This window comes from Myotis daubentonii, chromosome 2, assembly GCF_963259705.1.
Source record: "Myotis daubentonii chromosome 2, mMyoDau2.1, whole genome shotgun sequence".
Taxonomy (NCBI): Eukaryota; Metazoa; Chordata; class Mammalia; order Chiroptera; family Vespertilionidae; genus Myotis; species Myotis daubentonii.
Genome location: NC_081841.1, coordinates 55,309,155 through 55,334,591, shown reverse-complemented (window position 1 = coordinate 55,334,591; position 25,437 = coordinate 55,309,155). Strand labels below are relative to the sequence as shown.

The 25,437-nt window shown below is 43.6% G+C and overlaps 1 protein-coding gene and 1 pseudogene across 1 annotated transcript; one reads left to right on the top strand and one right to left on the bottom strand.

The window, feature by feature from the left end:
• Positions 1–816: 816 nt before the first annotated feature.
• On the bottom strand, positions 817–1,755 carry LOC132226131 (olfactory receptor 6C75-like). The gene has a single exon (XM_059680993.1). It carries the CDS (start codon positions 1,753–1,755, stop codon positions 817–819), a length of 939 nt encoding a protein of 312 aa, XP_059536976.1.
• A 4,819-nt stretch (positions 1,756–6,574) lies between these two features.
• LOC132225766 (nuclear prelamin A recognition factor-like) lies at positions 6,575–8,021 on the top strand (annotated as a pseudogene).
• Positions 8,022–25,437: the final 17,416 nt, after the last annotated feature.

The window sequence follows — 25,437 nt, the reverse complement described above, 5'->3', positions numbered from 1 at the left end:
CGCCTTCCCCTGTCACGAACAGAGCAGGGCGGACAGGGAGGTTGTGGCCCACGCCCTGTCACACACAGAGCCACAGGGCGATCAGGGGGTTTGGGCGCTGCCCCCTGTCACGCTGCTCCAGGGGCCAGGAGGTCTCGCGGCTCCCCGGATCCCAGTGCTGGGAGGCCTCTGGGCTCTGCTTGACACAGGTGGCATCCCCCAAGGGGTCCCAGACTGCAAGAGGGCACAGGCCTGGCTGAGGGACTTCCCCGAGTGCACAAATTTTTGTGTACCAGGCATCTCTTATTTTAAATAAGCAAACATTTTCAAAGATGAGCATCAACACTTGCAAATCTGTTACAGTTTACTTTTCATTATTTTAAAAAGAATGTGCACCAATAAATCAGTAGTATTACTGAAAATATAAATGAATATTAGTTTTAAATAGGTTACCAATGATCACAAAGAAAGTATAGTAGTAACTTTGCATTGCACGCAACATTAAATATAATTCAAATTAAATTATATTTCGTAGTCTTGACTAATTAGAATTAAAAGATAGAAAAAGACAGATTAAAAATGTAGCTCAATTTCTTTTACAGATCCAGAGGAAAAGAAAATTAGGTCCGAAAAAATATCACTATTGAAGAAAATAAAGAAAATTAATGTATAACTACGATTTCTGTGAAAATAAACCTTCAAAGACATAAAGGTAAACATCATAGAAAAGAAAGGGAAAAAAGGAGAAACTATGCCCTGGAAGGTACTATTAGATATACTGTTATTATTAAGGGCCCCATTGTTCATTTATTTTACATAGACAGTGCAATAGGACATTCATTTCTTTGTGAAAAAAATAACCCTGTGGACCATAATCATGAAGCCTTTTTTCACCTGTTGGTTCCGTAAAGTGTAGATAAAAGGGTTCAAAAGTGGCGCAACTGAAGTATTGAGCACAGAAATTCCCTTGGAAAAAGATACCTTTTGTTTGACTGATGGATTAACATACATGAAAATACAGCTGCCATAAGAAAGGGATATCACAATCATGTGAGAAGAACATGTCGAAAAAGCTTTTTTCCTCTGACTAGTTGAAGGGAATTTTAAAATGGTCAAGGCAATATAAGTATATGATATTATCACCATTATCAATGTGATCACAAGTGTCACCAAAGCAGAGATGAATCCCATCAGCTCAATAATCCATGTGTCTGTGCAGGAGATCTGCATAAGAGGAGTAGAGTCACAGTAGAAATGCTCAACAATATTGGAGGCACAGAAGTCAAGGTCCATGCCCAAGATGAGTGGTGGAAAGATGACAAAAAAACCAGCCAGCCAACAACTGAGGACAAGCTGTGTGCAGATTTTGTGGTTCATGATGACGGTGTAATGCAGGGGCTTACAGATGGCAACATAGCGGTCATAGGACATAGCAGCCAGCAAGTAAAATTCAGATGCTCCAAAAAGGAAGGCAAAAAACACCTGAGTGACACAACAATTATAGGAAATGGTTTTGTCCCCTGTTGCCACAGTAAGCAAAAATTTAGGAATGCATGTACTGGTATAGGAAATTTCCAAAAAGGAAAAGTTCCGAAGGAAAAAATACATGGGGGTCTTGAGGTGAATATCCAGCAGGGTGAGTGTGATGATGATCAGATTGCCAGTGATGCTTAGCATGTAAATGAGAAGCAGGAAGATGAATAACACCACTTTCCATTGTGGGTCATCAGTCAAACCTGCTAGGATAAACACTGTCACTCTCGTATGATTTCCCATTGCTATACTTGCTATATCTGAATAGAAAAAAAGAAGAAAATGATGATCCCAATGGAAAAGATAACCATGATAATTAATGTTGAAAGTAAAGTTAGCAAAGTGATGTTTCAGATAGAAAAATACATTGCTCTTTTATGTTTTAAATATGGGTTTTTTGACAGAAAAAAATAGTTAAAAATGTAGTTGGATGTTGTACTAGAGAATAAGCTATATAGCAATAGTAAATGTTGATTGTTGTTATGTGGGATCAGAGAGATTATCAAAGCATAGGAAAATGTGTTTTTTTTTCTTCTCTTGTTAATATTGAAGAGTCAGGGTGGTTTGCCATTTCTGTCTGAATAAAGAAGTTTTCATCCTAGTACCAAAATGATGTCACTACAAGCTCATAATTTACCCCCCCCCCCACACACACACATACCCCAAACCTAGATATCATCAATAAACAAGGCTAGTATACATTTACTATTCTACTCAACTGAGCAAATTCAAATGCCTGATTCTTGTCTCATTTATTTTCATGGTTAATGAGATCCAATTCCAGGTAAATGATTAGGAGGTATTGGGGGGGAAAAATCTGTTCTTAATGAAATTTCCATCCCCTCAATCTCTATTGTAACCCAGCACTTACCAATTGGTACCTTGAACAAAATCAGCAAGCACAGTCTGGTAATGTCAGTCTGTGTAAGAAAAAACTGCAGTTTTGTGAGAATAAGGAATATAAAAGCTGCGAGAAATAGCCCAGGCTGGGTAGGTTAGTTGGTTAGAGTGTTATCTTAACACACCAAGGTTGAGGGTTCAGTCCCCACTCAGGGCACATAGAAGAATTAACCACGGAATGCATAAGTAAGTGGAACAACAAGTAGATGATTCTTTCTCTCAAAACAATTTTTAAAAATTTCTTTAAAAAAAGAAGCAGAGAGAAGTATATAAATATGGATTCATGAAATCATATGAGATGAAAGGAGTAAAGAGAAAGGAAAGGACAAAGATAACGCTTTATGGAAGCCTAGAACAGTAAGAAGGCATTTGAGAGCTAGGATAGTGAATTTGAGGGGAAAAGTAAAAAGAAGATTGAAAATATGTAAATTAGTAAGAAGAAATTGTAAAGAGGAACTAGTTACCAATGCAACTTCTCTCCATCTGCTTGCCTTTCTTATACTTACCTTTTTGTTCTCTGTCTAAAATACAGACTGAAACATAAACAGTTTTGAGATCACCATAGCCTAAAAGAGAAGAGAATTATTTGGAAAATTTCAAACACATAATAAATCACAGAATAGTGTGACACAATTTTAAGAGGTATATATTTCCTTATCATAAGAATATTCAAATGTTTGGCAAACACACAGTTACAGAAATACCTATAGATAGCTGGTCTCAACATGAGGCATATATTAAGTGAGACAGATTGTTCAGGTTTGCACAGCTAGTAAGTTCGACAGCAGCATTAAGATTTCCAAAGTTGTCTCCTTAAAAGTACAGCATTTTGTATCACATACTATGGGCCAGAGAATAGCTTATTTCTTTAAAATAAAAAAGTTTAACAATATCTCTAAGGAAAAATTCTTTCCTCAGTACCTTCATCCTCTAACACATAAAATGATTAAGGTTTTACGATAAAATAATGTTTTCTGTTTGAGAATATAAAAATTATTATTTCTAGCTTATTTAAAATATGTATTATCATTAAAAAGGCATATATAAAAATAAACTTTTAATGACAAATAAACGTTGGTTCCAATAATATCTAGATGAGTTCACAGGAGAAAAGTTGGATTTAAAGTTAGGTCTTAGAATAGAAAGAAATGAGAGAAAGTATTCATTCCTTAGAGAGGAAACAGCCTGAACACAGATAAAGTGATGAGTGATTTCATTAAAGATAATTATTAGAGTTTTATTATCAAAATCATGTATGTTGAATATATAGACATTTATGAGTGAAAAGAAACTAGTCTTTCTTCCTGGACATTTTTTCCACATTCAGATAATTGTGAAGCTGCCTGTTATAAAATTTTCCTCATTTACACAACTTACCATAATGGCAACACTATAGAAAAGTTATAAGTAAATCACCCAAATAAGACCCAATAAGAATTTTATCACGCCAAATCATTTCTTTGTCCAACTTCAACAATTGTGCACACCAACTATCTCCCAACACACACTGTAACATAAACAACAACAAAGTTGACAAAATGAAACCTTTAAAAGTCAGGCCTATGAATGCAGGTATATTTCTTTGTATTAGATACTGTCAATATTAGATAGATTTCAAAAAGAAAAAGGGTTTCAATACTAAACGTTTATTATATTTCATTTGTTGTCTTCACCATTTTCCCTATGTTAAAATTTAAAAGGTTGGTGAAATAAAGTTAAAGGTGAAAATAGAACAAATGTGAGATAAAATATATCTAACAGGAAACATTGTCGTTACTTTTGAGAAATATTGTTTTCATCTTTTCGAGTCTACCAAAACCCTTAAACACTCAAATATCTTTTAAAATAAGATAGACCCACAGACAAAGAAGTCTCTGTTTCAATATTTAGATCTCTTACCATCAGCTGAACAGAACACACAGATGTTCCATTTTTTAAATGGATTTCACTCTATTCTAAAATCTATGATTGTTTTTTTAGTCCCTACTTTGGAAAGAGTTTGATTAACTATTTTATTACAGATTTTTAGGCAGTGAATTAAATTTTCCCATTATGTGTTGAATATTCTAAGTATTACTGATTAATCCACACTTGATCTCATGTAGTATTTAGGCTTTCTGTGCTCTAAAGGAAAATTATCTAGATTACAAAGAATTCTCATGTGGATATGGGAGTCTTTAACACTATTTCCCAAAGCAAACCAATTTAGATGTTGTCATAGAAGTGTTCTCCCCATGCACTAAATTACTTCTAAAGTATAAATATATATTTTAAAAAATTAGTGTGTATTATGTCTCCAGAGAATTCAGTATACATTTTCCTAATATATGTGTGACCTACCACACATTTGTGTCTTAAAATCCCAGATAAACATTTTAAAGAAAAAGTTAAGTTTATGTTAGTTAATAATTAAATGTGGGAATATGAGATGGACAGTTTAGCCTGGCAGAAAATATGGTACCTCAAGCTAAGTACACCATACTAATAAAAGAGAAACATGCAAATTAACCATCACTCCACCACTCCGCTTACAACCACAAGCCATGCACAGCAGCCAATCAGGAGTGAGTATGCAAATTAACCCAACTAATATGGCAGTGGCCACGTAGCTGGAGTGAGAAGGAGGCTTGGGTTACCCCTGGCAATGGAGGATGCCAAGCTTCCCGCCTGCCCTAGCCAGCCTGGGCTCTGCTCCAGGCTACAAAGTTTCAATTATAGAAGATAAATAAATCCCAGATACCTGCTTCCAGCCCTCCCTGGCCTCCACTCAAGGAGGTGCTGAAAAAACAAAAAGAAAGAAAAAAGTAGAGGCTGGAGCTTGGGTCACAGGGGGAGGGGGGTGGCCAGCCTGAAAATGGCCATCAGCCCCTCACCCAGGCTGGCCAGGCACCCCAGCGGGACCCCCACTCTGATCCTGGACACCCTTCAGGGCAAACCAGCCAGCCCCCACCCGTGCACCAGGGCTCTATCTAAACTAATAAAAGGGTAATATGCTAATTAGACTGGGAGACCTTCTGGACATTCTTCTGGACAAAGCCATGGTGGCGGGGCTGAGGTATAGGTGGTTAGAGGCCAAGAGGGGAGGGCAGTTGTGGGTGATCAGGCCAGGATGGGATGACAGTTGTGGGTGATCAGGCTCTTGGGGGGCGGCACCATTGGGGGTAAGCAGACCAGCAGGGGGCCGTTGGGGGCGAGGACGCTGGCACAGGGGATGGGGGGCAGTTGGGGGTTATCAGGCTGGTGGGGGAGCATTTGGGGTCGAGCAAGCTAGTGGAGGGGGACAGTTGGGGTAAGCAGGCTGGCAGGCAGAGTGGTTAGGGGCAATCAGGCAGACAGGCAGGCAGGTGAGTGGTTAGGAGCTAGCAGTCCCGGATTGTGAGAGGGATGTCTGACTGTCAGTTTAGGCCTGATCCCTGTAAACCGGTAGTAGGACATCCTTCCAGGGTTCCCAGATTGAAGAGGGTGCAGGCCTGGCTGAGGGACACCCCCCCATGCACGAATTTTGTGCACCAGGCCACTGGTCCTAATATATAAAAACCCAGGGTCCTTAACAATTGAACGGACAACAGGTCCATCCCCTGGCCCTCAGGCTCCATTGATCAGGGGATGGCTAATGGGGGAACCGGGGTCCCTCAGGCTCCAATCAATCCGTGACAGCAGCAACTGGCGAGCAGCTGGAAGACCGGCCTCTTGGTCCCTCCTCCTGGTCCTCAGACTCCAATCAATCGGTGGCAGAGGTGGGGTGGAACTGGGGACTGGCTTCCTTAGTAGTCCTATAGGTTCAATCTCCAGAGGACAGGCCAGGTACCAATGGACCAGTGCCTCCAGCACCATCCTGACAGTGCTGCTGGCCTCCTGGAACTGGGCCTCGAGCAGTGAGGCCACTTCCCCTCACTTGGACTGGCTCCCTTAGTAGTCCTGCAGGTTGAATCTAAAGAGGACAGGCCAGGCACCAATGGACCAGCACTGCCGGCATGATCCCGACAGCACTGCTGGCTTCCTGGAACTTGGCCTCAGGCACTGCGGCCACTTCCCCTCCCTAGATGCTCCACAAGGAAGAAAGGATACTGCCAGCAGTGCCAGGGGCGACCAGCGGTGACTGACTGCTCTCCCTGTGCTTCCTCCAGGCCACTTGAGCTGGCCCCTGCCAGCCCCACTCCAGATGAAGTGTGATCACTGCAAATGGAAGGAATGTAGTAAAAAAACAAAACAAAACAAACAAACAAACAAAAAAAAAAACGATGACCAAGAGAATGCCGCAGTCAATGTCCGGAGTCTGTCTCAGGAGAACAAAGAGAAGGGAGAATTCCATAAGTTGGCGGATGCCAAGATATTTCTGAGTGACTGCCTGGCGTGTGACAGTTGTGTGACCACAGAGGAAGGAGTCCAAGTTTCTCAACAGAACACCAAGGACTTCTTCCGTATTCTGAACCTTAATAAGAAATGTGACACCTCACAGCACAAGGTGCTGGCAGTGTCCATGTGTCCTTAGTCTCGGCCTTATTTTGCTGCTAAATTCAGCCTCAGTGTCACTGATGCATCCAGAAGGCTCTGTGGCTTCCTCAAAAGCCTTGGGGCACACTGTCTTTGACATGAAAATAGCTGCGGACTTCAGCCTCCTGGAGAGTCAGAAGGAATCTGTGCGTCGGTACTGCCAGCACCGTGAGGAAGAGCCCCGGCTGCCCATGCTGACCTCTGCCTGCCCCCGCTGGGTCCAATATGCAGAGCAGTGCTGGGTCCCCCCAGCACCCCCACCTCTGCAGGCCAAGTCTCCCCAGCAGATCATGGGCTCTCTGGTGAAGGATTACTTTGCCAGATGGCAGAACCTGTCCCCAGACAAGATTTTCCACGTCATTGTGGCCCCGTGTTATGGCGAGAAACTGGAGGCCCTTTGAGAAGATGTTCCCACAGCTTTGCATAGTCCCTAGGGTGCTAACTGGGTGTTAACCTTGGGTGAGACTGTCCAGATAATGGAGCAAAGTGACGTCCCCTCGAATGACACCGCTGTGGACACTCTGTTTGGAGACATGAAGGAGATGGACGTGAGGCTCCACAAGGTGCCAGCTCCAACAGGTACCTGGTGCACATCTTTGGGCCAAGGAGCTGTTCAACGAGAATGTGGGGGTGCTCACCTACCACACCCTGAGGAACAAAGACTTCCAGGAGGTCACCCTTGAAAGGGACAGAGGTTCTGCTACGCTTTGAGACTGATTAAGGCTTTTGGAACATCCAGAAGTGGTCCTGAAGCTGTAGAGGGGCAAGTTCCGCTGCCACTTCATGGAGGTCCTGGCCTGTGCTGGGGATGCCTAAGTGGCAGGGGTCAGGCCCAGGAGGACGACGGCTGTGCAGACAGGGCACTGCTGCAGCAGATGGAAAGCATCTACGCTGCCATCCCGGTGTGGCCCCTGGAGACCAGCGCCCATGTGCAGGAGCTGTACCAGGAGTGGCTAGGCGGTGGGGGCGACTCCCCCTGGGCCCAGGCAGCCCTGCACACTGTCGTGCAGGGCCCAGGGCAGCCTGCCAGGACATCAAGTGGTAAAGGTCCCGCAGACGCCCAGTCTGCAGGCCTCCTGAAGAGGGGTGTCAGATACTTGAAGAAAAAGAATTAGCATCTCTGTCATCACTTTGGTTTTCAGAATTCCCTGCTCCCCATCTGTCGGCTCCCTCCCTCTGAGGGGTGCTGTTGTCGTCACATGGGTAAACTGGAATATTATATCTTGAGAGGATTGCCCGAATGTACGTATCCTTTTATCCGACAATGAAAAAATCCCAAAGAACAAGAATGGAGACAGACTACTGTTCTGTAAGCTTAAAAAAAACAAAACCCTGGAAGTGTCCTGCGAAGAGCTGAAACTTGGTTCTGACCACGTGCTTCAGAGAGATTGGATGAGGAAATGGCCCAGTTTGGCCCTGATTTTACCCACTTATGTTACTCTTGAAGGTGTCTTTGCCGCAATGTGAATAAACTGCCACCTTTCGGAATAGGGGCTCATACGAAAGTCTGCATTCCCAACTTGTCTTGAAACAGATCTATGTTCTGCAGCTGTGGCCACCGTCCTGAGATCAGGTCCTGTCGCTGGGAATCAGGGGGCACTGGAGTGGAGGCCACCCCACCGTGCCCTTTTACATTCAGGGATTGAGCTGAACTCACTTTGGGGGAAGCCTGGCAAGGGTGACAGGTGTCACAGATGGAAGGATGGAGAATGGAGAGGCAGACACCCTGCTCAGTCCCTCCCTCGGTGGGGTCAGGCAGATGAAGGCCAGCCAGCCCACCCCAAAATTGGGTGAGACAGCATCCTCTGTGTCCACCTCTCACTCACTCCGTGGGCCTGACCACTCCCCTCAGCTCTGGACAGCCCTTTGTGTTCCACGACAGTGCACTCTGCCCTCACATGCTGCTCACCCTAAGTGAGAAGGAAGAGAGCAGTTGGCCCACAGACAATTACACAGAAAGATAGGTCTCATGGCTGGTGAGTGCAGTGGCAGTGGTGGAAGCCTCTCCTGCCTCCATGGCAGCGCTAAGGAGCAGCAAGCTGAGTGGAAAGGAGCAGTGAGCAGGCGGGCAGTAAGGAGCGAGGGATCCCGGACTGCGAAAGAGATTTTCAACTGTTGGCTTAGGCCAGCAGGCAGACATCCCCTGAGTGTTTCTGAACTGCGAGAGGGTGCAGGCCAGGCTGAGGGAAACCCCTACCACCCCAGTGCACAAATATCATGCACCGGGCCTCTAGTTACTTTATAATTCTCTAGACACACTTAAAAGAATGCCCTTGGTTATGCAGGGCTGTGTCTCCATCCTAAGCTCATCAGGATTGGATGCTGAGACCAGGCCTCTGGCAACCAGGAGCTGATGAGGCTCACATCAGATGTGGAGGGGAACATATAACAGACGCTCCTGTTTACAGAATTATAGAACACTCAATTCAACTGAGATCTTAGGTGAGATGACTGGGATTACTGGGGCTGTACCTGAGACTCAAAACAGGAAAATTCCTGGAAGCTGTGAATAAAAGAGTCCAGGCCTCCGCCCCAGGAACCCCAAGTGCAAGCAGCGAATGGGATCTCTGCTACTCACCCCAAAGGAGTCCCCCCACACCTCCCTTTGTAGTCCCACAGAGTCGCCAGAAAATGAAACTGGACAACCAGTTGACTTGAGCCAATTAAGTAGAGGCAGGGTTGAATTATACATGAGTGTTAATTCCAACAATGCTGGCAGAATGGGAGAGCAGCAAGTTATCGACAAAAATCTACTCTACCCCACCTCCATAAGGCAGCTGCTTATATTGGGTAGAAGGACAGAGGTTACATGGGAAAGTGGGAATTACAGGCATGGGGAAGCAGACAAAGTATAATGGTCACAGGTGATACAGATTGGGGGCTGGGTGGTCACAAGGGGAGGGCACCTTTGAACAATGTTGTTCATCTTTCCATGATGATAGGCAGTTCTTGGGAAAGGAGCTTAACTCCCATCTCCAGGGGCATTCAACCCCCAGCCAGGTTAGAATGTGCTTTCTCTAATCAGAACAAAACAATTAGAGTTAACAGAGCCTAATTAATATTCCACAGAGCATGATTAATATTTCTTATAATTATAGCCAGTCTCCACTATTCTATTTCTGCTCCTAGCACTTTTGCCTTTTGAGAAAAGCTGGACATTCTGTGTCACAATAGGAATGGAGATAAACAGGCCTTCAGTGTGAGGGTTTATGTTATTATCTCTAGGACTTGAGCTGTGTTTGATGTTTCTGTAACTATACATGCCAGAGGTTTCTACGTCCTCTACTGTCCTTATTTTTCTTTCCCCTTTTGACTTTTGTGTTTTTGTAAGCGCCTGAGTCTTACAGCCTTTCAACTATAATTCACTGTTATTATCCTGGATCCTCTGTTGGTGAGGTGGTAACGTGTGAGGGAGTTAGAGTGATACTGTTGTAATTAGCAAATCTACACTAATAAAAGAGAAAAATGGTAATTGGCGTACAACGCTACCCTTTTCATTGGCTAATCAGGGCTATATGCAAATTAACTGCCAACTAAGATTGGCAGTTAACTGCCAACTAAGATTGGCAGTTAACTGCCAACAAGATGGCGGTTAATTTGCATATGTAGGCACAATGCAGGGAGGCAAAAGGGAAAGCAGGAAGAAGCCCCCTGCCACTGACAGTGATCGGAAACCCAGGGGGGAGCTAAGAGCTGGGGGGCAGGGCAAAGGCGTGATCGGAGAATCAGGTGCCTTTTCCGCCCTGGCCAGTGATAGCAGGAAGTAGGGGTGGAGCCAGCGATGGGAGCTGGGCACGGTCAAAGCTGGCAGTCCCAGGAGCTAGGGGTCCCTTGCCTGGGCCTAAAGCGAAGCCCAGGATTGCGGGGCCGCTGCAGCTGCGGGTCCCTGCTGCCCGGGCCAGACACCTAGGCCAGAGGCGTTAGGCCTGGGCAGGGGCGGAGCCTGCAACCGCGGGGAGCTGGGGGTCCCCTGACCAGGGCTGACACCTCTGCCGGAGGCCTCAGGCCTGGTCAAGGGGCTGATCCGGTGATTGGTGATTGGAGGGTGATGAGGGTCAACTCCTCTGGCCGAGGCATCAGGCCTGGGTGGGGGGCGGAGCCGGGGATTGGGGGGATATGATGGTCCCCTTGCCCAGGCCTGAAGCCTAGGTCAGAGGCGTCAGGCTTGGGCGGGGGGTGGAGCAAGCGATCAGAGGGAGATGGGGGTCCCCTGCCCAGGCATGATTCCTGGGCCAGAGGCCTCAGGCCTGGGCGGGGGCCAGAGCCAGTGATCAGGGGGAAATGGGGGGTCCCCTGTCCAAGCTTGACACCTCTGGCGGAGGCGTCATGCCTGGGCAAGGGGCCGATCAGGTGATCGGAGGGTGATGGGGGTCTACGCCTCTGGCTGAGGCATCAGGCCTGGGCAAGGGGCAGAGCCAGCAATCGGAGGGGTATGGGGTTCCCCTTCCCAGGCCTGATACCTGGGCCAGAGGCATCAGGCCTGGGCTGGGGGCAGAACCAGTGATGGGGGAAATGAGGGTCCCCTGCCCAGGCAAGGGGCTGATCCTGTGATTGGAGGGTGATGGGGGTCAACGCCTGAGGGCTCCCAGTATGTGAGAGGGGGCAGGCTGGGCTGAGGGACACTCCCCCCCCCCACCACACCCAGTGCACGAATTTCGTGCACCGGGCCCCTAGTTATTAATAATAGGAAAGGAGCAGAGAAAAGGCCAGACATTATAGGCATGTTCCCTGTAAAACATTGTGGGGAGGGGACTGGACAAAGGGAAGATAGACACATGCCTAGTAAATCGGGATGACACCTGGAATGTGCTTGCTGTCAATCATACCTGGGGACAGAGATAATTTGCCAGAATGGGAATGGCCCTGCAAAGGCATGAGGATTTGGGACACATAACCCCCTAAACAAAGGAGTTAACTCTCTGGCTCTCTTGGGACTCATGTGACTCTGGGCTTGTGGGGCTCTTTTTATCCGGTTTCTCTGGTTCAGCTCACATGGCACATGGCCATGTGGACCCCACACACATGGACTAATGTAACTAGCCTGATGCTGAATGGGCCCCGCTCCAACATATGAAGGAAGCTCTGGACACTGGCTCTGATGTTAGCTTTACTGAAACCCCAGCGATACTTCTTCTATGATTGGACTAAGGGAAATGGGACTTTGGAAACTCAGGGGTATCATTCCACAAAAATAAAGCTTTATCTTATCTCATCCTCCATGGGGGCCTCCAGAAATGCTCTTCCCACAGTACCCCACGAACCCCCCCTTCCCACTAGCAATGGGGGGAGATGAGGAACATTTTTCTCCTATAATAAAAGAACATTCTATGATCTTCTAATTAAATATTGGCCTTTTAGTGAGCCTTTGTCCCTGGGCTCTGACTTTCCCAAGCATTTCTCCAGTGGTTTATCTTTTTCCCTCACTGGCCTCTACTCCTTTCCCTGCCTGCAGCATGCTCAATCTAGTTCCTTGAAGGCATGGCACCCATTGACTATGCTCCTATTTCTCTATTAGGTGAGAGAAAAGACTGATAGCATGCCCTCTGTCCACAGACACTGGCAAATTCTTTTCCCCTGGACAGTGGTTCTTTGCTATGGAGAAGGCTCCAGGTATTTTTCACAGTGATTACTCTTCACTTCTCTTGCTGAAAAGCACAAGGGTTGTTTTTTTTTTTTTTTCCCCTCAAATACTCACCATGAGAACCTGGAGCAGTTTTTTGAGGTAAAGTTTGTAATATGTTGGGGCTCCCTTAATATTGTGGCCTCTAGAAGTTTCTCTCATTCTGTTTAACATTCATGCTCCAGAGTTCATCCAAAATAAGTGTTGTTACTCGATTACTGTTGCAGGGGTTTCTGTGCCAAGTAAGCAGATCTCAACTGTGACTCCCAGAATTCAAGTCTGTCCACATTTCAGGGCAGCAGTTTCTCGCTGCAGCCTTAGTTCTCTAATGGGTAAGAGAAAAGTAGTCGTTTTACAGTTGCCCAGCTGTTTGGTCATACACTGGGGAGGGAGAACTTTCAAGCACTTCCCATGTTGGGGTTAAAACTAGAAGTCATGGGCATAATTACTTTTCATTATGAGTCATCAGATGTTTACTTGTGGGTCATACAAACATCCGATATTGCATTACACCCAACACCAGGTGTGGGGAGGCTTTGGCCCTTCCTCCTTCCTACAAAGGAGTGAGCAACAACAAAAAGGAGCGCTCAGGTAGCTAGTTTCAATCCTACCTCCTTGCCCTTAGCCTCGTTGACTGATGTGACCGTGTGGCACCCTTATCCTCCTCACTCAACACTTGTGCGAGAAAATCCACAACTGGATATAAGGAGCCTTTCATATCTCTAACCGTGCACATGGAAGGCCCTTGTGCTCTCTCTCTTCCAGCAAGTCATCCCCTACAACACAACGGCCCAGAACTGCAAGGGCTATAATATGTCAGTCAGCCACAGTTTCATAGATTCTGGCAAAAAGCACAAGACTCCTCGAAGACAGTACATGTTATTACAGCACAGGAAGTTGAATGAGTTTCATGTTAGCTCAGCTCCACCTGCCTCCTCATCCCCAGCAGAGGCAATGTAAAGAGGACCCACGTGGATGTTGCCCATATATAATCAGTTCAGGTCACAGTTGAGGACCCCAAACTTAAGAGACTGACAATATTACTAGCAAATCTGCCCAACCTCACCACATTGAGAGGCAGTATCTTTGTAACACTGGTCAGGGAAGAAATCTGCTGTTTTCTCTATCTTCCAAGACTAAATAACATAAAATTATCTTATGAAAATAACCCAAAACAAGAGCTAAAACAGGATAGATAGAAATACCCAGAAAAATGTCATTCCTGCACTGCTGGTCACATAAAATATACCATTAAGAGGGGATTTTGAAATCAGTTATCTGACCTTCTGAAGGCAATATTGTGCCCATAAGAAGATGAGAATGTTAGAAGTCTATGGCTTCAAGTGTTGACAGAGTTACTTAAATCATCACTTGGAAAGAGCATGGCATTACAGGCTGGCCTTTCTCAACTGAATGTAGGTCATACAGAGCCATATGATAAGCATGTAAAATACAATCACTACAAGTGCTACCAGGAAGGAAGTCTATTTCTAACAGCACTGAGAATCTACAGAAAGAAAGTGACAAAGTCAGGGATTTAAATTCTTACATTGCGTAATGATCAGCAAACCATGGCATCTCCATGCTACCTTAAATAAATTTATCTCATGAAAGAGAATTACCGCCCAATATCCTCCATGAACATAGATGACAAAATCCTCAACAAAATTCTAGCAAATCAGATCCAGCATTACATCAGAAAGATCATACACCATGACCAAGTAGGATTTATCCCGGGGATGCAAGGATGGTACAATATCCACAAATCAATATACATGATGCATCACATAAACAAATTGAGAGATAAAAATCACATAAATCATATAGTCATATCAATTGATGCATAAAAGGCATTTGACAAAATCCAACACCGTTTCTTGATAAAAAAAACAAACAAACTATCAGCAAGGTGGGAATAGAAGGATCATACCTAGACATAATAAAAGCCATATATGACAAACCCACAGCCATCATCATACTCAATAGGCAAAAACTAAAACCATTTCCCTTAAGAACAGGAACAGGATAGGGATGCCCACTCTCACCACTCCTGTTTGACATAGTACTAGAAGTACTAGCCATTTTGATCAGACAAGAAGAAGAAATAAAAGGCACCCAAATTGGAAAAGAAGAAGTAAAACTGTCCTTATTCACAGATGACATGATACTGTACATAGAAAACCCTAAAGACTCCATCAAAAAATTATTTGACTTAACAAATAATTTGGCAATGTAGCAGGATACAAAATTAACACCAAGAAATGTATGGCATTGTTATACACCAATAGTGAACTTACAGAAAGAGAGACTAAAAAAGCAATCCCATTTACCATCGCACCAAAAAAATTAAGATACCTAGGAATAAACTTAACTAAGGAGGTAAAAGACCTATACGTGGAAGACTACAGAAATCTAAGGCATATTTTGAGCCTAATAACTTGCTGACGACATAAAAAACACACCTCACTGATGACAAAATACAGTCCTTTGTTGTCCATGCATCTTTTATATTTTGTTAACAAAATGAAGTGGAAATCCCTTCAATCCCCAATGCCATTTAGGAGGCAAATGAAATTATATCTTTTAAGAAATTTCCATTGAGTTAAGGAAATGACCTATATAAAAGTAGGCCTCATGAAATCTAGTACAGTACTTGGTTTTTCAAATTTGGTGATTTGAGCATTTAAAATTAGATGTAATGACTGATCTTGTGCAAAACAAAATATTTTTATCCTTTCCCAAATTGTTATACCTCAATGGGACCAAAAGAAAATATTTTTCTGACTAATATAAATTTCCTTGATAAATATTTATCTAGCACTTGTTTCTGTACAATGTAAATGGTGACCTTATGAATAATTTGTGACTTATAGGATTATCACTTTTTCGATGTATCAACATGTTACATAAATTATCCCATACATTTAAAAAGAATATATTACTTTGTTAGATGTCCACGTTAGCAAGAAATTGAACATTAACTTTGTGAATATTAGTGAAATTTTAAAAACTATATATCTAACCTTACAACCTACCTCCACTCAGACAGCTACCCATTTGTTCTCACAATACAATATACAGATGATGTATTATAGAGTTGTACACATGAAACCTATGTAATTTTATTAACCAATGTCACTCCAATAAATTCAATTAAAAATAAGTAAAAAGATAAAATTATATTTCTAAATAAATAATAAATGAGGCATTGAGAAGAGGTAGAAAGACTCAAATTTACATTTCAAATAGGGACCATGTTTGTGTAAGTGGTTTCCATAAAACCTTAATAACATTTTAAGAATATTTTATTTGATAATAAAAATTGACATATAAAAAATGTACCCTTCAACTTCCCTATTCGAGTTTCTTAAAAATTGAATTGAGGAGAACCAAGATGGCAGCATAGGTAAACACCTGTACTTGCTGTCTCCCACAACCATATCAAAATTACAGCTAAAATGCATAAAAACTATCATCCAGAACTGTGGGAAATCTGGATGAGTAGAAGAACTACAACTAGAAAAAATAAAGAAGAAGAAAGAACATTGAGACTGGTAGGAGGTGCGGAGGTGTGGAGGTGCGATGGTGCAGAAGGGGCTGGCACCTGGGTGTGCCGCTTTTTAATCGGGAGGGAGATACAAGCTCCTGCGTGCTCTGAGCTCCAGTGCCAGGTGAGACTTTGGCGGAGAAACTAGACACATACGGGGCAGGCTCTGCCACTCATGATGGTAGTGTAATGCAAGGCTGCACCCAAGAGAATAGTAAAAAAAACAGCTGGGCTGCACAAGTTGTTATAAGAAATGGACTTATCACCTGTTGCCATGCTGACAAGAAATTTGGGGATGCATACAGTTGTGAATGACATTTCTAAAAATGAGATATTTCAGAGGAAGAAATACATGGGCATCTTTAGGTGTGGATCCAGGAGGGTGAGAGTGATGATGGTTAGGTTCCCGGTGACAATCAACATGTAGGTGATAAGAAGAAGAAAAATGACAGCCTGTAATTGTGGATCATCAGTCCGTCCTAGAAGAATAAAGGCTGTCACTCTCGTGTGGGTCTCATAACTGACTTCTATTTAAAAAAGAAAAAGAGGAAGAAATGAAAATTAAAGGGGGAAAAGGCTGCATGAGATGTCAATTTGCTTAAAATCTTCCATGAACAGGTTGCTTCCCATATCCAATTCCCTTCTCTGTTCTGCTATTCAGCACTAACAGTCTATCAAAAATCACTCATATACTTTTCTTTTAAATGAAATGTAAACAAAGTTTTTATTCGGTAGAGATGGAAATTTATAGTGGCTTGGTGTGCAGGTTTAGTCATGTGCTTGTTTATTGATAGTTATGTCACTTTTAAATAATAAGTACACAAGCAAGCCAGATTTTTAAATGACAAAGTTCATAAATAACTGGAAAATTTTTGTTGTCTGTTGTTCAGTTGAAATGTATAACCATGTATCACTTTTTAATTTTTAATTTTATTTTTTTATTTATTAAGGTATTACATATGTGTCCTTATCTCCCCATTGCCCCCCAAACCCTCCCACTCATGCCCTCACCCCCCTGTTGTCTGTGTCCATTGGTTAGGCCTATATGCTTGCATACAAGTCCTTTGGTTAATCTCTCCCCCTTACCCCCACTCCCTCTCCTACCTTCCCTCTGAGGTTTGACAATCTGAAAGATGCTTCTCTGTCTCTGGATCTGTTTTTGTTCATCAGTTTATGTTTTTTCATTATTTTCCATAAATCAGTGAAATCATGTGATATTTATCTTTCTCTGACTGGCTTATTTCACTTAGCATAATGCTCTCCAGTTCCATCCATGCTGTTGCAAATGGTAAAAATTCCTTCTTTTTTACTGCAGCGTAGTATTCCATTGTGTGGATGTACCACAGTTTTTTTAATCCACTCATCTGCTTATGGACATGTAGATTGTTTCCAAATCTTAGCTATGGTAAATTGTGCTACTATGACATAGGGGTGCATATATTCCTTTATTTTTTTTATTGTTAAAAATATTACAAATAGTAGTACATATGTAACCTTTTTTCCCCATTGACCTTCCCCCAGCCTCCCCTACCCCCCTCACACATGTCCTTACCCCCCCGATGTGTCTTGCATCCATTAGTTATGCTTATATGCATGCATACAAGTCCTTTGGTTGATCTCTTACCTCCCCCACCCAACCCTCCCCAGCCTTCCCACAGTAATTAATCAGTCTGTTCGATGCTTCTCTGCCTCTGTACCTGTCTTTTCTTTTAAATATATTTTTATTGATTTCAGAGAGGAAGGGAGAGGAAAAAAGAGAGATAGAAACATCAATGATGAGAAAGAATCATTGATTGGCTGCCTTCTGCTCACCCCCCATTGGGGATCGAGCCCGCAACCCAGGAATGTACCCTTGACTGGAATTGAACCCAGGACCATTCTGTCCACAGGTCCATGCTCTAGCCAGTGAGCCAAATCAGCTAGGGCTGTATCTATCTTTTTGTTCATCAGGTTACAATGTTCTTTATTATCCATAAATGAGTGAGATCATGTGCTATTTTTCTTTCACTGACTGGCTTATTTCACTTAGCATAATGCTCTCCAGTTCCATGCATGTTGTTGCAAATGGTAAGAATTCCTTCTTTATTATAGCAGCGTAGTATTCCATTGTGTAGATGTACCACAGTTTTCTAATCCACTCCTCTGCTGATGGACACTTAGGCTGTTTCCAAATCTTAGCTATTGTAAATTGTGCTGCTATAAACATAGGGGTGCATATATCCTTTCTGATTGGTGTTTCTAGTTTCTTGAGATATATTCCCAGAAGTGGGATCATTGGGTCAAATGGGAGTTTCACTTTTAGTTTTTTGAGGAAACTCCATACTGTGTTCCTCAGTGGCTGCACCAGTCTGCATTCCCACCAGCAATGAAGGAGGATTTCTTTTTCTCCGCATTCTTGTCAGCACTTGTTTGTTAATTTGTTGATGATAGCCATTCTGACAGGTGTGAAATTGTACCTCATTGTCGTTTTGATTTGCACCTCTCAGATGATTTGTGACTTTGAGCATGTTTTCATATGTCTCTTGGCCTTCCTTATGTCTTCTTTCAAAAAGCATTTATTTAGATCCATTGGCCATTTTTTAATTAGGTTGTTTATCTCCCTTTTGTTAAGTTGTATGAGTTCCCTGTAAATGTTGAAGATCAAACCCTTATCATTGATAACATTGGCAAATATGTTCTCCCATGCAGTGGGCTTTCTTATTGTTTTGTTGATGGTTTCTTTTGCTGTGCAAAAGCTTTTAATTTGGATGCAGTCCCATTTGTTTATTTTCTCTTTAGTTTCCATTGCCCTAGAAGCTGTACTGCTGAAGAAATTGCTTTGGCATATGTCTGAGATTTTGCTGCTTGGGGATTCCTCTAATATTTTTATGGTTTCCCATCTTATGTTTAAGTCCTTTATCCATTTTGAGTTTATTTTTGTGCAGGGTGTAAGTTGGTGGTCTAGTTTCATTTTTTTGCATGTATCTGTCCAATTTTCCCAACACCATTTATTGAAGAGACTATCTTGACTCCATTGTATGTTCTTGCCCTCTTTGTCAAACATTAATTGAGCATAGTGGTTTGGGTTGATTTCTGGGTTCTCTATTCTATTCCATTGGTCTATATGTCTGTTCTTATACCAGTACCAGGCATTTTGAGAACAGTGGCTTTATTTTTAAATATGTTTTATTGATTTTCTACAGAGAGGAAGGGAGAGGGATAGAGAGTTAGAAATATCAATGAGAGAGAAACATCGACCAGCCGCCTCCTGCATGACCCCACTAAGGATGTGCCCGCAACCAAGGTATATGCCCTTGACCGAAATTGAACCTGGGACCCTTGAGTCCACAGACCGACGCTCTATCCACTGAGCCAAACTGGTTCTGGCGAGAACAGTGGCTTTGTAATACAGCTTGATATCTGGTGTTGAGATCCCACCTACTTTGTTCTTTCTCAGGATTGCTGCAGCTATTTGGGTTTTTTTGTTGTTGTTGTTCCAGATGAAGTTTTGGAGAGTTTGTTCTAGGTCTGTGAAATATGCCATTGGTTTTTTAATGGTGAGTGAATTGAATCTATAGATTGCTTTGGGTAGTATGAACATTTTAATGATGTTCATTCTACCAATCCATGTGTATCACTTAATTGCACCTTGCCTTTATTTATTTATGCTTTTTTGGTTTACAGTGTAATTCATATACTTTTAATTAAAAATTTTGTTAACTAAATTGAGCTCTATTTTCTTTTCTAAAGGGTTGTAAATCCAGGCATTATAAAAAGATAACATATTACATTGGCAATCCTATATAATAAAAGCCTAATATGCTAAGTGTCCGGTCATCCAGTCATTTGTTCAACCAATCAAAACATAATATGCTAATGATATGCTAAGACCACTCAACTGCTCACTATGATGTGCACTGACCACCTGGTGGGCAGACGCTCCAACCAGTACGTTAGCTTGCTGCTGGGGTCCGGTCGATCAGGAGTGAGTGTGAAGGGCCGGACACACCCTGGAGCCCCTCCCACAATCCCTCCCCTGATGGCCAACCTCCTGCATCCTCCCTGGTCCTGATCGTGAACCAGTGGGGTCCCTTGTCCTGGCCTTCACCCTCTCACAACCCAGGACCCCTTGGGGGATGTTGGAGAGTTGGTTTTGGCCCAACAGCAGAATGACTGGTCACTATGACGCTCACTGACCACCGGGGGCAGGCGCTCAATGCAGATGCTGCCCGCAGGTGGTCAGTGTGCTCCTACAGGGGGAGCACCACTCAGCCAGAAGGACATTAGTTGGACATTCCCTGAGAGCTCCTGGACTGCTAGAGGGTGTAGGCTGAGCTGAGGGACCCCCCCCAAGTGCATGAATTTCATGCACCAGGCCTCTACTGTCAAATAAAAGTAAATACAAATAACAAAAATGTGATATACTAAAAGACTAATATGAAAATTGACTGAATGGTGGAACAACTGGTCACTATGATGTCCACTGACCTCCAGTGGGCAGACGCTCAAATCAGGAGCTACTCCTGGTGGTCAGTGCACTCCCACAGGGGGAGTGCTGCTCAGCCAGGAGCAGGGCTGATGGTTGGCAAGCGCAGTGGCAGTGGCAAGAACTTCTCCCACCTCCACGGCAGCCCTAAATATGTCCAACTGATCCCCTGAGGGCTCCCAGACTGTGAGAGGGCAAAGGTAAGGCTGAGGGACACCCTCGAGTTCATGAATTTCATGCACCAAGCCTTTAGTCTACAATATTTTAACTGTTATCTTCAGCATTTGCAATTTTTCCCAATCTATTAAGTTATTTTACACCAACCTGTGACCCATTCTTCTTTTGCTTGTTTTAATTTAAAAAATCATTCATGTTTTTATTGATAAAAATTCAAAGTATAAAACTATCTCCTTGGGCCACAGATCTTAAAGCTACACAGAACCTCAGAAATCTTCAGAGAAGCCAGTTGCTTTGTAGGAAGTAAAGTTTCATCATCTTCATCATTTTATAGAGAAATAAGACCCCTTCTTCTTTGCCAAACATCTTTTTTTTCTGTGTTTATTACACTTTATGGTGACTTTGTAATTATGTAAGTCAGATTGCAGCTAAGGAATCTCTGACTCTTTTTTTTCCCCAATCAAAACAATATTTATTATGGTGACATTTTCCTTTTTCTCAGTTGCTATGGGTTTCTGATTTTCATTTCTGTGATAGTCCTTAGTTGGAGCTGTTACATCCCATCCTGTGTTGTCAAGTGGATACTGAGGTTATTCTAGCACCCTAAAAAGAAACCCTACTCTCTACCTATTTTAGAGCTCTTTTTAAAATTTTTTTATTGATTAAGTTATTACATATGTGTCCTTATCCCCACGTTACCCCTTATCCCCCCACTCATGCCCTCACTCCCCTGTTGTCTGTGTCCATTGGTTAGGCCTATATGCTTGTATATAAGTCCTTTGGTTGATCTCCCCCCCTTACTCCCACCCTCTCCTACCTTCACTCTGAGGTTTGATGGTCTGATCGATGCTTCTCTGTCTCTGGATCTGTTTTTGTTCATCAGTTTATGTTGTTCATTATATTCCATAAATGAGTGAGATCATGTGGTATTTATCTTTCTCTGACTCTTAAAAGTAACATAAAATTGACCTAAATATTTCTAGCCCACATGCAGTGGGAATTCAATACTTTCACCAAACTTCTGAAAATTTAAGACTTAAATCCTTATAATTACTTTTAGTTTAGCTTCCTCCATTGTTCCTGAGACTTGAATTTAATTCATCTCACTTACCCTGATTGTTTCTTTCCTCTGATATACACCCAAGCAGATATAATGTGTATCCTCATGTATGATATTTGTATTGTTTAAGTAGCACCCTTAATATCTTCAGTGACAGAAGAGGGTTCTAGAAAATTAGCTATTTAAAAAAATAAAATGTTAGCTAGGCATGTCTGGTAATTATATTAGTTAATTACTTCCTCTGTTGCCATCATAGCTTCTTCTGTATTTTCCATGTTCATCCTCTTCCTGATTCAGCTCATGACAATTCAAAATTATGGGAACAGTAGAGGCCTGATGCACAAATTTCATTCACAGGTGGGGTCCCTAGGCCTGGCAGGCGATTAGGACCGATCAGGTTCCCTACCTCCCCACCTCCCCCCTCCTCCTTCCCTTGTCACCTGTGTCTGCCACCACCCAACCCCAGTTCCCCATCCCAGCCCAGTGCCCGGCCTCAATCGGGCACTCTGGGCCTACTGGGTGGGGGGGGGGGGGGACAGGGACCCAGGAGGTTGACTGCTGGACCCAAGGAGGGAGCTAGCCCTTGGTCCCCCTGATAAAGGAGCTGCATCTGCCACCCCCCACCCCCAGTTCCCCATACCAGCCCAGTGGCCCAGCTTCAATTGGGTGATTGGGGCCTGCCAGCCAGGGGGTGGGACCAGGAGGTTGGCCGGTAGACCCCACAGGCGATCAGGGCCTGAGGGTTGGGGGCAGCTCCTGCATTGAACGTCTTCCCCCTGGTGGTCAGTGCATGTCATGGCAACTGGTCATTCTGGTTGTTCCAGTCATTCCATCATAATGGTCGATAGGCTTTTATATAGAGAGATTTTTATTTTTTCTTGTTTTTCTGTCTTCTTGCAGACCAGCCTACACCCTTACATTCATCACCTCAAAAGTCTTTCACCAAAATTTTTTTAAAAGAATGACAATATCTGCTATAAAAAATATTATGTTAAATTGTATTTTAACCTTATTGCATTTTATATATTCCAGTTTGGCTGTCATAACAATGTACAAGTATTTCCAATGATTTTTATGAGGGAGCAAAATTTACTGCCCTTAACTATGTCTCTTTGGAATGAGGATTATTTTAGGCTGATTAGTTTTAAGAACAGAAGACTTGGGAACTTTTTCTTTTTACCTCCCCCTTAACTATCTAAAAGGAATTCAGATAAAGGACCTATGCTAGGAAGAAAGCTATTACCAGAAGATAACTGCAAAGAATATAAGCTGGGTGTGGTGGACTAGGGGGAATTTAGCAAGACCTGTTTGCTCCACTCCCCTCTGTGTCCCTTTGTCTCTGCATAACATAGCAAACATTTGTTTACTCAAGATTTTATCTTCCCATCTTTCTATGAATTGTCTTCCTTCTCTTTGAAGTCACAGAACCTTATCCCATTCTCTTTAGTACAGGACAGCATATAAGCATTAGTTACCAGATTACCTATGGGCCTCATTCCTATGGAGCCCTGTACATGCAAATTAAATTTGGGTTTTCTCCTATTAATCTGTCTCATGTCAATTTAATTATTAGAACAGCCAGAAGAACCTAGAAAAAATAGAAGAAAAGTTTCCCCATACATTATAAATAATTACCACTAATTTTTTCTTTCTCCCTTTTACTTAATTCCTTTTTTCTATTTTCTTTCCTTTTCCATTTTCTTCAATGAATCATTTTTCTAAAAATGTGAATATTCTTTCCATATAAGTAAAAGACATACTCACTAGTGAGATGTTTTTTAAATTTAAGGTTACTCTATTTTTAAAGATACAAATCATAGAAAAATAACAGTCAACAATATGTGTTATATGGAGTGCCAGAGTGCAAAGTCAGAAGTAAGTTCATATTTGGGTAATGTCTAGCCAAATTTAAATTACAAAATTCTAAATGAATGAATCTTACTATTAGGCAACATTATTTTTCTTCCTAAAACCGTAATAAGTTATAGCTAGATAAAAGTAAAATAGTCACTGTTTCTAAGCCCCCTTATATTCCCAGGGTTTCTGTAACTGCTTTGGAAATTTATAGGTAAGAGGTAAGAGATTCATTTGTGATATGAAATGATAAATTTCTATTAAATTCAATGTGACTGATTCATAAATATAAAAAAATCATTTCCTACGTTCAAGAGTTATCCAGTTCTCCATGGCTATAATTCACAATATTCACAATGACCATGCTGTTATAAATTCATATCCTATCTAATAAAAGAGAAACATGCAAATTGACCATAAACCTGACACCCTTCCCATTGGCTAATCAGCATATCCTTATGCAAATTAACTGCCAACCAAGATGGCGGCTGGCAGCCAGGCACTGAAGTGAACAGGAGGCTTGCTTGCTCCAGTGATGGAGGAAACCAAGGTTCCCCACCTGCTGCTGCCGGCCTCTGAGCTTGCACTCTAAGAAACAATGTTGCAAGTATAGAAGCTAAACAAACTCCAGAAACCTGCTTTCAGCCAGCCGGGCTTCAGCCAGCAGGACTGCAACAGTGTTTCAATTATAGAACCCAAACAAACCCAGTGCCTGCTTTCAGCAGCCGAGGTCTCAGAGCTGCAGCCAAACCTCAGAGCTAAAGCTGGCTCTCAGCTCCAGTGACAGCCATAGACGGTAAATAAATTCCAGAATAAAAGAAAAAAGAAAAAAAGGAGAGGTTGGGAGCTTCAGTTGCCCGCCAGCCTGAAAACGGCCCTCAGCCCCTCAACCAGACTGGCCAGGCACCCCAGTGGGGACCCCTACCCTGAAGCAACAAGATGGCGGCTAATTTGCATACTGAAGGCAGGCAGCAGTGGGCAAGGCTGTCCGAGGTCCCGGGACCCAATCTGTGACCCTGCCGGCGGGGGGCAGTGCTTGAGGCTGTCTGTGGGACCAAGACACGGATCTGTGACCCTGCCAGGCGGGGGGCAGCGCTTGAGGCTGTCTGCGGTCCTGGGACCCGGATCCGTGACCCTTCCTGGCGGGGCGGCAGCTCACACAGTGGCGGATTGGCCGTGGCTGGGCAGGGCAGGACAGCTGGCTTCCGCCCAGCCCCAGTCACTCTGGGCAGGTGAGCAGCACAGAGAGCCTCTAGACAGGGGAGGCAGGCCGGCGGAGGGCGTCCTGAACTCCCCACATGGCGGTGGTGACAGCTGTGAGCACGCCAAGTGGAGCCTGCAGGCTGAGCTGAAGTAGTGCCTGCAGGCCATCAGCGCCCAGGAGTGGCTGCGCAAGATCCACCTCCTCGCCCAGAAGGTGCAGGATCGCAGGGACAGCCACTGTGGCGAGCCAGACTGACGTCCTCCTGGCTGCACCATGGGGGTTTGCGGATCTGCAAAGCCAGAGGCCTCCGGTGTGCACATCCCCCCCTGGCGTGCGAACATCCCCCAGCACACTGTCACCCTCCCATGCCTGCAACAGTTGCAAACCAAGGCGTGCACAAGTTCCCCCCACATTTCCATCAACCCAGCATGCCTAACACCCCCACAGGATGTGCATACATCCCCTCTGATGCGCTCACGTCCTTTGGAGAGTGTCTGGGTGTTCTGGGTGCTGAGGGTGGGCGCCTGTGAGATGACAGTGAGGGGGCGGAGTGGTGATGCCCTGTTCCTATGGAGGCCAGTGCAGTTAAGAGGTCACCTCTGGG